The sequence below is a fragment of the Cydia strobilella genome, chromosome 6 (genome assembly GCF_947568885.1).
Source record: "Cydia strobilella chromosome 6, ilCydStro3.1, whole genome shotgun sequence".
Taxonomy (NCBI): Eukaryota; Metazoa; Arthropoda; class Insecta; order Lepidoptera; family Tortricidae; genus Cydia; species Cydia strobilella.
Window position 1 is genome coordinate 2,424,302 of NC_086046.1, and position 14,347 is coordinate 2,438,648.

The 14,347-nt window shown below is 37.5% G+C and overlaps 3 protein-coding genes across 3 annotated transcripts in view; 1 reads left to right on the top strand and 2 right to left on the bottom strand.

Annotated features, from left to right (window-relative positions):
• The window catches only part of LOC134741923 (protein hobbit), a 59,059-nt gene extending 58,573 nt beyond the window's left edge, over positions 1 to 486 (bottom strand). The window contains exons 1-2 of the mRNA XM_063674791.1: positions 321 to 486; positions 118 to 244 (exon numbers count right to left, since the gene is read on the bottom strand). Of these exons, the coding sequence (XP_063530861.1) occupies positions 118 to 244; positions 321 to 379 (186 nt within the window). The 5' untranslated portion in view covers positions 380 to 486. The remainder of the gene's footprint in view (positions 1 to 117; positions 245 to 320) is intronic.
• Positions 487 to 2,311: 1,825 nt separating this feature from the next.
• LOC134741962 (large ribosomal subunit protein mL50) lies at positions 2,312 to 6,825 on the bottom strand. The gene is made up of 5 exons (XM_063674860.1): positions 6,644 to 6,825; positions 6,476 to 6,561; positions 6,127 to 6,323; positions 3,876 to 3,995; positions 2,312 to 2,482 (listed from the first exon to the last, which is right to left on the bottom strand). Exons 1-5 carry the CDS (start codon positions 6,686 to 6,688, stop codon positions 2,367 to 2,369), a joined length of 564 nt encoding a protein of 187 aa, XP_063530930.1. The 5' UTR covers positions 6,689 to 6,825; the 3' UTR covers positions 2,312 to 2,366.
• A 300-nt stretch (positions 6,826 to 7,125) lies between these two features.
• The window catches only part of LOC134742316 (mediator of RNA polymerase II transcription subunit 13-like), a 154,206-nt gene continuing 146,984 nt past the window's right edge, over positions 7,126 to 14,347 (top strand). Inside the window, exon 1 of the mRNA XM_063675367.1 lies at positions 7,126 to 7,323. Coding sequence (XP_063531437.1) covers positions 7,255 to 7,323 — 69 coding nt within the window. The 5' untranslated portion in view covers positions 7,126 to 7,254. The remainder of the gene's footprint in view (positions 7,324 to 14,347) is intronic.

Consider the following 14,347-nt stretch of genomic DNA (forward strand, 5'->3'; position numbering starts at 1 on the left):
ATAGTAAATTATGTGATTGTTATAATTTTGTAATAAAACTAAGTAGTCAAAAGCTACAATTGCGTTAGTCACAAGGTATTAGAATAAGTAAAAAATATAAATACTATCATTACTTACAACGGAATATCCACCTCTGGATAAGTTAACATCTCGTAATATTAACTTCGGCAAACCAATGCGACCGATTTTCAGCTTTATATGGTACTTTCTCTTGAACAGCCAAGCCAAGAGAGTCGGGAGGAGCCTAAAAATACATAAAACAGAAATAAACACTTAGCAAAACAACAACAATAACATAGGGATGCTATTTTCTGATTTACCATGAAATACACGAATATATACCGACGATTATAAAACACAAAATTAATAAGATATGCATTTTTATTGCTAAAATGCTATTTTATCACTTTAATTAGGAATTACGGACGAATACATGTCCATTTTAGATCACTTTACGGGTCATAACCTCCGCCGTAGAGCGACCAACAGCCGATGACCAACAACCCGACAAGTGTCACTGTCAATTTGACATTTGTGACGTCAAAATGGTTTCGTTTAGGATTTAGGATATTGTGGATATTTTGCAATAGTCTGCAAAATTTAATACAACAATGTTAGATGTCCAATCAGCAGCAAAAACCTAAAAAACAATTTATTTTCAATTTTAATAGAAAACACTAAATTTTACTTGAAATTTCAAACGTTTTCCTCACTGCCATCTAGTGATACGGAACCTATGAATGCGAAAGTAATGGTTACTCTTTGTAGTTACCAGATGTCGCTACGCAAAGGAAATTAAGGAAAATGTTGATTCTTCTTTGAACTGGCAATAGGAAGTTGGAATGGAAGGGAAGTTTTCGTTACTTTGCAATCTTTCTCTTTCTTGGGAAACTGAGAAATACCCAAATCATAATACTTAAACGTCAAATTCGTTCACTTTGTACCTATAGTTGGTCAAACCATATTGTCAGTAAATAAGAACAAAAAAAACTATACTCATCCTTCTTTTTTGGGTAAGACAAAGATAGTATGATTCTCTCTGTCTATGTTTAATCATGACTATTATTGTATTCTGTGATTATGATAGAAATACATTTTTTGTGAAGAATTGATCAGTACCTTCACTCATTTTGTAATTTCCAAATTTGATAAATTTTTGGAAAGTTAGTCCTGTACACACTGTATTTTTCTTTTGTAAACTTTATTTACTTACCTACTATGAAGGTGAAGGTTGTGTCAAGTCGAATCCTGATGTAGCGGGTTCGAGTCCTCACTAGGAATAGGTATATATTATATGTGAAGATCACAGCTTTGGGCAACGTTGGAACAACCTAATCCTTCTTGAGCTTGACAGAGTGGCGTGACAGAGCATTAGGACATACATAGGTATTACTTTTGTTTAAACAATCAATATACCTATACAATCAATCTTTCCAATAGGGGATATATATTACTGCAATGTTCTGCCACCAGAGTGCAGGACTAGCCTTTTTAGTTAACCGTAGAGTAACTTATACATACCTCGTATATACTTTAAACTATGGATGGCATTCTTGCTTTAAACAGGTTTTTGACAAGTTTTCAGAGATAATAAAATATGACATTGATGCATCAAGTCGGTTTGCTTACAAAGGACCTACTGGGAAACGCGAATCCGCAAATTCGCTATCTGCCTCTTTATCGCTCAAATATAGATAGAGAGATATAGATAAAGAAATTTTCTTGTTGCACGATAGACCCCCCGATTATGGTAGTGGCGCCCTAGCGCCCCCTACGCGGAGTTTCGCGTAATATTCCCTATACTATTAGCAACTATTAGTGATGACAAAAGTGAGGGTTTTATTTACCTCTACCTTCCATAGTTTTATTATATGCTCTGTGTAGCGTGCGAGAAGCTCAATTTCTCGAACTAGTGCTTTTTACTTTTTAGTTCCAAACTATACTTTCGAAACGCAGTTAAAATTGAATTTAGCGCGGAGCAGGTACCAGGGCCTCATGAGTTATGAGGAGGTGTCGTTGACCAACCCGCGCCGGCCGCGGCCGGGGCGCGCACGAGTATGAAGGTATCGCGGGCTGCGGCAGCTCGCGTATCGAGGGCTGTATAGGTACTTTTGGTTTTGGTTTGGTTTGGTGGTATGATTCTACTAATGATATATTAATTTATTATTTTTTCGCAATTGTATTAAAAAACGTCGTTTACAACACGTGTGAAATGTCTTTTCACACTAGTTGTAAAATGTACTATTCTTTCCAAATCAAGCTTTTCAACTACCATGACACAGTTAACAATTATGTGTAGCTAAATAAAACATTTTTTTCCTATCAATTTTTTTATTAAACATCTAACACATCTAAGAATAATTGTCTTAAGGCCATGAACGCTTAGCGGAGTATCCCTCATACTTCTTCCTCGTTTTCAAGCCGGAGACAATGGTGGAACTCTTAGGGAACGCAGACTTGCCATCAAAGAGAGTATCTTTGTCTGAAAAAAAAAAATGATGGACATAATGCGGTTGCTTATTTTTTCTTTACTAGAGTCAGGCTAAGGGCCACTTGCACCATTCCACTATCCCGGGGTTAACCGGTAAAACCTGGAGTTACCATGGTTACCAGTACAATTCGACACTGGGTTAACGGTTTAACTGCTTAATTAGTAGGATGGTGCAATTGGGCCTAAGGGAAGTATCATAAACGTCAAACTTCTATGAAATTATGACGTTTAAAATAACACTTGCACACACGGTGCAGTTAGCTTAGCCTGACTATTGCAGAATTACAGGCACTAGGTAAAGATATTTTAGATTAAATAGACACCATGATTATTTTTCAAGAATTGTGTATTAGACTGGCAATGCCTGTTATGGTTTGTACATTTGTTTATAATGGAAAAACTAGACAAAGCTTGTTGTTTGATAGCTTATGCTGCGGATATTTGTGCAAGTGAAATGGATTATTAATATTTCTTTGAAAGCATTATTGCAATGAAAAATTACAGTGTAATTTTAGTTGCTTCTGTGTTAGGCGTGTGCTAGACGGTGGCTGACAAGCCTTCAGACCGTCTGACCTTGGTAATGTTTGTATGAAATTCTGTTGGAAACAACTGTCTACACGGTCCATCCAGTGTCCAGACCAAGGCCACGCGGTCCGAGGGGCTTGTCGGCGACCGTCTAGCAAGGGCTTTACTCTAGTTAGAGCATACTAGCTTCTGCCCTCGAATTCGTCTACGCGTGATGATGATCATTGATAAAAACTATCCTATGACCTTAGGCCTCAAATTATCTCCATACCAAATTTCATCTTATTCTGTTCAGCATTCTAAGCTTTAAGAGATAAGAGACATACAGAGTTTACTTTCGCATTTATTCATTTTATTTCAATATTAATTAAGTAGGCCACAAGAAGCCAATGCCTGGGTCAACGTGCCCCGAGGGGCGGCACAAGCCAACTTCCATTAAACTTGTTAGTTTTAAGGCAGTAAATGGTTACACACCCAGGTCATCAAAACGTAAAATATGCCACTGGTGTGACTAATGAATAGGGGATATTACTGCAATGTTCTGCCACCAGAGTACAGCACTAGCCTTTTTAGTAAACCATAGAGTAACTTATACATACTGTACCTTTAACAGGTTATTGACAAGTTTTCAGAGATAATAAAATATGACATTGATGCATCAAGGCGGATTGCTTACAGAGGATCTAACGGGAAACGCGAATCCGAAATTTCGCTATCTGCCTCTTTATCGCTCGAATATGCAAGTGACAGATAACGAAATTTCGATTTTCTTGTATCGCGATAGACCCTTAGATTGTGGTAGTGGCGCCCCCTTCGCAATTTCGCGTAATATTCCCTATTAACAATTGTAAAGTCTTACCAGGATGGAATCTGACGTAGTCTTCTTGCACATGCAGATTCTTGGGCAAGTCCATCTTCTTTAAAGAATCAAATGGTGTTTTAGTATCCACTGGGGTCTTGTAGAACTCTAGCAAGTCCTCTGGAAAATAAAGTGGGACTTAATAGAGCTTGTTACGTATGTCGTTTGTCATTCATAGATAAAACTAAACATCATTTTGAAACACACTTCAAAAGAAGAAAGTTAATGAAATAAAACTATGAAAACTGATTATATCGCATATATTGAATTTATAATACATCCCGACGTTCCGATATAATATGTTTCATAGTTTTATTTCAAAAGTAACTATCGAGGTAACCGAAGACAATATTAAAGTTAATGAAATCGCGAAGCGTCTGGTTGACGTTACTGGTGACCAAAGAGCTGGCTACTTACTCGCACAACATATCAGCATTGCGATACAGCGAGGAAATGCCGCCAGCAGCCTTGGTACAATGCCTCAAGGGCCTATTTTCGATGTAAGCTAGTTATTGATTTCGTTTACGTTGTACCACTGTATAATATCTTGCATGTAAATAAACTACACACTAAACGTCAGATCAAAATGATAAAAGTAAGTGCATTCCATTAAATTGCTATTAGAATGTTAACTTCACTCAGAAGTGAAGCCTTATTGCAATGCATTAAGATGAAGAAATGTATACATAAATAAATATCGGTGGACATCCAAGACATATCAACCTAGCCCCAAACTAAGCAAAGCTTGTACTATGGGTGCTAGGCGACGAAATACATACTTATATTTTATTTTTTATTTTATTTTATTAATTCAAAAATTTACACAGCATTACAGCGAACTAATTCACTGAGAAATTTATAATAGAAAGTATTTATACAAACTAGGTACATGATACAGTCTATAAAGGACAACAGAACAAATGTAAGAAAGAAAAACTAATACAAAACAGATGATTCACGCTTATCCATCGCCTCACAGTACTTCATAAATTCTTTACACAGATCCATCCAACTACTTGCAAATACATCACATTCCGGTGGTGATGCGAGGAGCGCGTTGATATATTGTAGAGCGCGGACAAGTGATGATTTGCCATGAGACATAGTGCGCGTTTTAGGCACAGCTAATAGGTGACAACTTCGCGGTCGGAAATTAAATTGGGCCTTAGCTATAGATGGAACGAACAGGCGTACGAGCTGTGCAACCAGTTCAGGGCAGTCTGAGTTCCCCCGTAGGACATTACATGCAGTAGTCAAGAGCCCGTAGTTACGCCTTACCTCTAAGGAATTAAACCCTAAAACGCCAAGCAGGAACTTTGATGGGTACAAATATGGGTAATACCCGTGAATCTTCTTATATAAGAACTGCAGAAAGGCTTTCTGGATTTTTTCCAGAAGCAGGACGTACTTGTCTTCATGCGGGCTCCAAACGACCGAGGCAGCTTTAAGTTTACTCCGAACTAACACAGTGTACACTAATTTAATAGCCCTGACGTCATCAAAATCTCGCGCATTCCGAACTACAAACCCTAACCTCTGATAGCAATTAGTAGCTTTCATGTGCTCATGAAAGTTGAGCTGCGTGTGGAGGATGACACCCAAGTCCCGTATAGACTCGACACGAGTTATGGGATCAGGACCAGAGGATATAGATAAATACATACTCATAACATACACCCATGACTAAGGAATAAATATTTGTGTTCCACAAATAAATGCCACATATTTATGAACTCAGTCAAGTTCATAAAGCCTTCAATCATCAATTCGCCTTTTTCGAGAAGAGGTTTCGTCGTAGTGACGATGTCACACTCCTGTAATCTATATTATTACCTACACTACTACATTAATTTTAATTTGTCGCCTATGTGTGATTAATAACATCCTTTTTGGCTGCCTTTCCACTGAGGTAGGAGACAAGCGGAGATGAGAGAAATGGACCAATAGCAGTGGTCGTAACCCAGCCGTGTGGAGACGAGATGTGGATTACTAACAACCCTAATGGTGGATTCTCTCATCTACCATAGTGAAAAGACAGCCTTCTTCTAGGCTTGAATCACTTAAAATCTTCTCTTAGTTGAAAAATATGTGATATTTTCTATAAAAAGGGACCTTATTGTCGATGGTGCTTGAGACTGAGGCTGGCTCAACTGGTCTTGGCTTGAATCAGCTGGTAGTAGCCGCTCAAGATTGTAACAAATAAGCTTCTGCAAGCCCATATAAAAAGACTAAAGTTTACAGATTGACTTACCAACAGTCTCAATGCTATGTAGCAAAGAGTTGGGTACACTATGCTCCGTCTCCTGGTAGCAGGCATTCAGCACAGTAAACTTGACTTTCAATGACATGAATTCGGCATCCATGCTCAGGCCATTCTCTGTGCAGATCTCTAAGACGGTCTGCTCAATGTCGCTTGGTGGATCCCACGGTTTGTTGGGACGGAGAAATCTGGAAATTTAGACAGAAACCATGTTAACCATAATATAAATGGAAAAACACTGGACATCAATTTCGTAAGGACGTGGAACTGTGACAATTTGAACTACGCAATGCCATTTCAATCTATCAATTATGTAATTCTATGTTTTGGTTACGCTCACCCTCTGGCCGCTAGTGATTCTGCAGCTGACTGTAATTTCTTTGACACTTTAGGCACTTTTATTTGTTTATGCCTCACCGACATCACCTGTAAACATAGTGTTAGTCAACTTCCAGCCGCCATAAAAATAATAGTGTAGTTTTGTCGAAATAAATACACGAAAATTAACCTGAAAACTCGAACGTGACAAAGGTAATAAAACATTTCGCAGCATTTTGACTAGTAACAACTAATTGTTATATAAATATTGTAAAAAAATGATGTTTATGTTAATATCACTTAAAGAAATACAGTAAGTATCTTAGATAACAAATTATTAACATTTTTGCAAAATATTTGATTTGAGATTTGACAGATTCTTTTTTTTTTACTTAAATTGAGAGCAAAGCTAAGTTGATCGCGACATACAGCCAGGAATTTAAATTATCGAAATTAAGTATGTTTGACTTTTATTTTGTCCGTATCGTATTTTTATCAATACCTAAAGTATATTTAATTATATTCATTATACAACCAGCAAAATTTTATTCAGATTTAAAATAAAAAATTACACTCGAACGCGCAGAATCGTGGAACGAAACGCTTTGTAGTTCCAAATTCGGCCGCGGGGCGCAGCACTGTCGGCTTGGGTTGTTGTTTCCTATCCGCCATTTTCCAGTCGCCATTGAAAGGTGAAAACTTCGCTAAATGTCGGTGATGATTTTAAGATTTTGAGTGGTTTCTTTAAGATTGTACTTGTTTTTAGTGTTGTGAAATGAAAATGAAGTGCCCCGGACTACCATGACGCATCAAAATCACCAAACAAACGGTGCAAGTCTTGAGGATTGCCACACAAACTTCTTCTCCTTGGTAAGTCACTTTTACATTGACGAAAGATCTCGTACATACTTTTCTTTCGACATCGTAATGATTTCTGTGACAATAATGTGTATTGCTCAACAGTGCAGCGTATTAACTGCATGTTTATTTATTTCCAAATATTGAGTCCACGATGCTAAAGTATGCTGATTATCGGTAGTACGTTGCTGGTATACAAAAATCACCCTAGTGCTATACGGGTAGTGAATCGATCTCGTGCCTCGAAACTATCGAGTAGAACAATTTATGTAGTGGCGATTACTGACGCCCAGCCGTTAGTCATCCTGGCATCGCTCTCGCCACAGCCCGGAGTCATGTCGCGTCGCTAACCCACAAAATGTCAACGCAATCGGCGAGCGAGGCCACCAGAAGCCACCGGCCCATAGAGGTCATTTTGAATTCACCTGGCCGGAACGCGGACCGTAATGCGTCCGCGGGACTAGTTTCGCCAGGTCGAAGAAATATCTCTCTTATTACGCTGTGTAAATCGTAGCTGCGCTCATACGGCGTTATAAATAGAGAAAGAACGCATCGAATTGTTTATGTATGCGCGTAGCCGCATAAAAGAAACAGTCCCATTCATTATCGGATCGTAGTGTGGAGTCGCTTTGCGTAATGCTCATAGCTGGCGCGAATTTTATCAGATTGTATTCGGGTGAGGATTAGCGGGAGGGTGGGCGGGGGGTGGCGGGTGCCGGCGGCGGGGGGCTCGCCGTCCTCGCGGGCAAGGCGCCACTTCCACCTGACGCCGTCGCGTTGCCACATCTCCGCGGCGGCGCGGCCTGCGCCCGCACCCGTCTCCCTCGCTCCGCCTATCTTGCCGCGATACAAATTACCGATTTCTTGCCCTGCCTGCTTATTGTCTAATTATTTATGCGTCGTTTGCGGACGACATCGTTTGCATTGTGGAATTTTCTCATCCTCGACGCGTGAGGGGCTACTAGGTTGTCAACGCCCGGGTTCATTACACTTTTTCTTTTGTATTACTTACCTATTGTGATACACTTTGATGTAACGCATACCTATCTTACTAAGCTTGCATTTATTCATGACATTGCGCATAACTTGAGTAACTTGCTACATTTAATGGCTCGTAAAATCTTCGACCGGTCTACTTCCTACGATCCCTCGGTTCTCAAGGATTGTAGGTACTTATGCGCACACGCATCTTACGTAACTGTTAACAAACTGTTTATTGGCGTTTAACGTTTACCTAATCCTGAACTTATGATTGAATTTTTTATTTTATGTTTCAATTAAGTATTAGTAACCGTTGATAGTCCTTTAATATGAAATGAGCACTCACTATATAAATATTATATCATCGTATTTATAACAAATGTCAAATGTAATTGCACTGGACATATTAAATGTACCTAATCAAAAACTGTATCGGCAATAAACTGTATCAGCAGTAAACTGTATCATTAACATTTGCATCTATAAAAGTTCAAAGATCAAAAATTGCAGTCGACCTCCATTTAAAAAAAATCGGTTCAAAAATGGAAGACCGGTTTCCCCCCACCGGTGCGCATTCCCGCCAGCGGCTATCGGGCTAGTTTTACGATCGGTCTCGGCGAGATGAGAATGAGATGCGCGGGCGTCTTCTGATCGTGCTCATTCAACCGCTTATGAATGGCGGCTATCATAGGCCCATAGAGGCCTCCGCTTATGCGTGCGTAGGTAAATTAATGTGGAAAAGTACCTTTTATTTCTCTGTAGATTGGTAGAGTACTCAGTTCTTTGGTAGGTGTTTATGACTTATACAGGCTTGCTTTTTTACATAGCTCAAAACATAAAGAGTATCTCACACTAACGTTGGATTTCCCATCTACTTATTCAACCATTAACGAATGACAATTGCGTGAGTAGCTCTGTTGGAAGAGTACCTTACTACGATTCGCTTTAGTACTTCCCTGTTGTGTAGGTACTACCCAATCTACTCATTGCTAAAGAAGTTTTACCTTATTTACAAAGGCCGCACAGGTGAGCAGATTCCCTTTTGAGGACAACGTATTTCACCTTCGTTTTGAACATATTTATTATCACATTTGATACACTTCTTTACCATTTTCACATCTAAGGCTGATTTTTATTGCGATTCTGACAAAACTACGATCAATGACAAAAGTTTAGTCCCAAAACTGAATAGCTAATTTTAAACCAAGTTAGACTTTATTCATCATAAAATATGCCTAGATTATAGGCAGATGGGCCCGTTTTAATATATTTAATAGATATCATGATGTGTTAGACCATGGTCTACATTTTAATTAAATACAACCATAAACACTAGTTGAACCTGTAGGGAATGCATGGGCTGTAAAGGGTTCGAAACGTCGGGATGTATTATAAATTCAATATACGCGATATAATCCGTTTTCATAGTTCTATTTCATAAGTAACTATCGCGGTAACCGAAGACAATATTCTGTAGGAAATAAGTTATTCACGGTATGCGAGACGACCCCTCGTCATTCAGAGCACGACTCTAATATCGCGCTGAATGCTCGTAAGCTCGTAACCCTCGCTGTTATACGAATACCCGCATGTCGTGATAACATCTAAGCATCAAACTTCTATATGGTCTAGAAAACTAGGAAATCAACGACAAAAATTGTTTGCACACAAACGGCCTCGCACCCCAAACGCAAAAGACGGGACGGGATCCCGTTGTTTGATATCTATTTAGTCATAATGTAATGATTGTCAGATTATCGTTAGTCATAATTCTGAAAGCGTTAACATTTTTTGGATTTTCGTAAGGTTATCCTTTACATAGGTTAGGTTTGTTTTATGGCAATCCTGAAAAATTACGCGTTTCTGAGAAAAACCAAATTATGGCTAACGATTAAGCGAAAATGAGGACAAACAATACATTATGACTAAAAACAATACATTATGACAAAAAAATGGGAAACAATAGACACCCCAAAAAAACGTATCCGTTCCGCCGGGGTAAGTAAACCATAGCATTTTACGAATGGACAGAACACAAGTGCAGGACATTGATATGCACGTATCAGCTATTTTAAGCTGCCTGTGCATTCGTATATATATAATAATATTTGACATGCCCATGTGTATGTAAGCTTTCAATATGATTCGCTTTTGGCACAATATTTTTAGTCCCATCAACTGATCAAGTTCCAAAGCAGTTTTAAGTGCAGCACTTAAATTTTTCACAAACATATTTCACCTGACAAAAACTGTGACTGATGTTACGAGTATAAAACCGACATATTTTTTACTTTCTACCAGGAAACGGATCACTAGATTGTCTCTGACTGATCAAATCTGGTACAAACGAGTCTAGCTCTAAATGGCGTTAAATTACATCATTAACATTATGCGACTGTTGGCTTCCGCGCAGTAGGGTAATGGCCACTCATTAGGGTGGCCATAATATTCACTTGAAATCGTGACCTATTTATTAGAGTTCATGGACCAAAATGGAACCCATGAAGACCTTAAGAGCGTTGTCTGAGAGTATATTTTTGCATGCTTTTTAGTTTGAGGCATGAATGCTACATTGTTGTCGCAATGGAAAGTAACAACATCAGACTACAATAGCAGCTGTTAAATAAACAATGAAAAATGAAAGAACTTAATCCTACTGTATCATTATTATCACTGCCAAAGCTGAAATCATTCTAATATCACCATAAACCACTCAGAAAAGGTCAGTAGAGCTTTTATCTATATCCACTGACTGACCTTATCTTTGACAATTAATCACCTAATCCTAAGGTCTCAAAGAAACGTCAGGAGACTTCCGCTGTCCTACCTCACACAGTACAAGGGCCCAGGTCCCGGACATAATGGTTGTGCAGAAAGACCATTCAACTGTAATTAGAGAAAGTACACTATTGAACACAATAACAAAGTCTTTTAATGCACTGTTCCAGAGGATGCTTATTAGTCAGACGATTAACAATGATTACGATGAACGATGGATCAAATGGTGCTAATGACTTTAACTATTAACTGTACGCGACTGTGATAAATAGAGAAGTATATCAAATTAACCACTTTCATTCCGTGCTGCTTTGGTTTTAATTCGATTCAACTTTTTAATTTAATATTGTTTATTACTTTTATACGGTCCTTTTGAAAAACATCCTGACATATTGGCAAAGTAGTTTTAGTAAGTAAGTAAGTAAGTAAATATTCTTTATTGCACCAAAATTATACATTTTACATACATGTAAAACTACAAAGAAATATTTAAAGAAAAAATAGAACCAGGTAACAACAGGCGGTCTTATCGCTAAAAAGCGATCTCTTCCAGACAACCTTTGGGTAGCAGGAAATGTAGAACTCATACAAAAGTCAACAGGTAGTGCAAAGAGCTTAAATATGGAGACTATTAAACACAAACACACATACTACAATTACTACTTATACATATAAGTATTAAAACGAAACCTAACACACAAATAAATATACAATACAATATATATATATATATATATAATATATATTTATACAAGCATATATACAATATATAAAATGGCAACTTAAGGCAGAGATAGAAAGTATAGTTTTAGCTGATTTTTGAATATGGGGAGAGATTTAGCTAATCTTAATTCTACTGTTTTAATGTGACTGATGTAATCCTTTCGAAGATAAAATGTCTCCATGATAGCAATTTCGGGTCATCGAAATTGACTGTTGCTTAGCGGCATGCTTGTAAAATAGTTGTAAATTTATTAGTGAAGTTGTCAAAATAATAACAAACTATAAATAAAAGAACAGTTTATGCCGACTGTTACTACAGTGTCTAAAAGTTGTTAGACGCTAGAGATATAGCGTATTTACGACTATTTAGCTCTATAAATGTTCTGATAATGTTATCGCTGTCACCCGCAAGGCTCAACGATACAGCTATCTATATCTTGAATAGTAATAGCTACTTAGACGCTATTTATTTTCGCTCTAAAAGATTATACGGTTACTTAATGGTACTACTTTGTTTATACGTGAGTAAAGCTAATTTCGATCACTGTTTAAGCGAAATTAATGAACTGAATCCATGAAATTACAAAAAAACTAGTAAAAGTTAATTCCAACATGAATACGACAAAGATGTTCTTAGATATCACATGAGCTAGCGTATTATAACAGAAATGATTCTAATAATTACATGCAAATTTTATTATGTAACTAATACTAACTACCGGTCGCCCATTTCCCAGTTATAATTTTTCAAGACTAAATCGGCTGGATTGGAAGAGTTTGAAGCATTAACTTTGAAAAGGTACAATCACTTTTACAGTCGATAAGGGTGATTTTTAATTGCAACCTTATAGCATTACTGTATGGTTTTCCGTAATAAAAGCCTTAACTGCACCGATATTTCTACGTGAAACTTGTATTTGTGTGAAACGGACCACCACTCGTCGTCATTCGTCAGATAACAATTAAAAGATGTCGCCATTGGTTCTCACACATTATCACCGTTTGATAGTGCCGCGGTGGCGTTATCGCCACTCGTGAGCATGGAAACCGCCGCGCGGTGAGAACGCAAAATAAATAACAATTACTCGGAAATACCGTCTCTTCACTGATTTTGTAATTAAATTTTTTGTAGTGTTTTTATTCAAAACTGTAATTGATGTCATATATTAAAGAAAAAGTGACGAAGCCCTCCAGTGGTGAAGGCCGGATTCGAACCGGTGTCTTTAGCTATCGCGGCTAACGCCATCAACCCCATGATATCTGATGTTTTTGTTCAGTATTTTTGATGCGATTTTGTCAGTTTCACTTGTATCCTACGTTACATTGGAATATTTAAAATAAAGTTTAGCGCATACATTTATATGGATTAATGTGAGTCATTCATAACGCTGTTCTGATAATGGATGTCAAAACTATGTATAAACAATAATTTTATGGTACTAAAAATCGAGAGCAATTCACATAATGGATATATATGAGTGCTTCAAAGGTCACGATCGAACGTATCCCTTAGCTTTTTATAGAAACATTGAAAGGTCAAATGTTACTAGAAACCACAGTACTGTTCTACATACATACATACATACATATAATCACTCCTATTTCCCGGAGGGGTAGGCAGAGACCACGGATTTCCACTTGCTACGATCCTGACATACCTCTTTCGCTTCCTACACTTTCATAACATTCCTCATACACGCTCGCCGGTTTAGGGTGCTCTTGACCAGTACTGTTCTAGTTACTTTATTTTCCATAAACTGTTTTACGTATACTATGTCTGTATGAGAGTGACCTGACTGTATGACTAATAAAATAACGACAGAAAACTTCCATTCCTGTTAGAGAGGGTCATACATTTTTCCTCTTTAAATTGTTATTCATGATCTTCCATGTAAGCCGGTGTATGAGTACGTAACAATAGTCAATAGAAATTGAGCATAGATTTGAGATCCGATCTTTATCTGTATTTATTGTATTTGTTTACCTGCAGCATTTTATTTGATTTTACAGTACATACCACCGTAAGTAGCACCCTACTTTCTATGCATATGTCGAAAATTTAAAGAGCCATATATATACTGTAAAACGTACAATACCCGTGCAAATAGGTAATTCGCAACTCGTATTGATTTAAAACACTCCCTTCGATCGTGTTTTAATCACCCATCGTTGCGAATTGCCTACTTTCCGCACTTATATCTTAAATAACTATTATAAACACGAAAATTTACATCTGTAAGTAAATACCGACACTACAGAAAAACTTGAAAACGCAAACCCTTTTCTCAGCAATCACATACGCTATCTCAATTTTCTCCGTTTCCTTTAAAAACGACACTTTAAACTGGAACTTTATTCTACATAATGCAAGATTGCATTTTGAATAACTAGTAAGTTGGGATGTGATATGGGTATTGCGCAATACAGGTAACTGCAGGAGGAGCCCTTTAAGAGGCCGTAGTCGATTTTGGAGCAAAAATTTTAAATTGATAGATTTAGCCGTTGAAATTATACACGTTTTGTTACGTAATATCTAAATAACAAGTATTGGTTT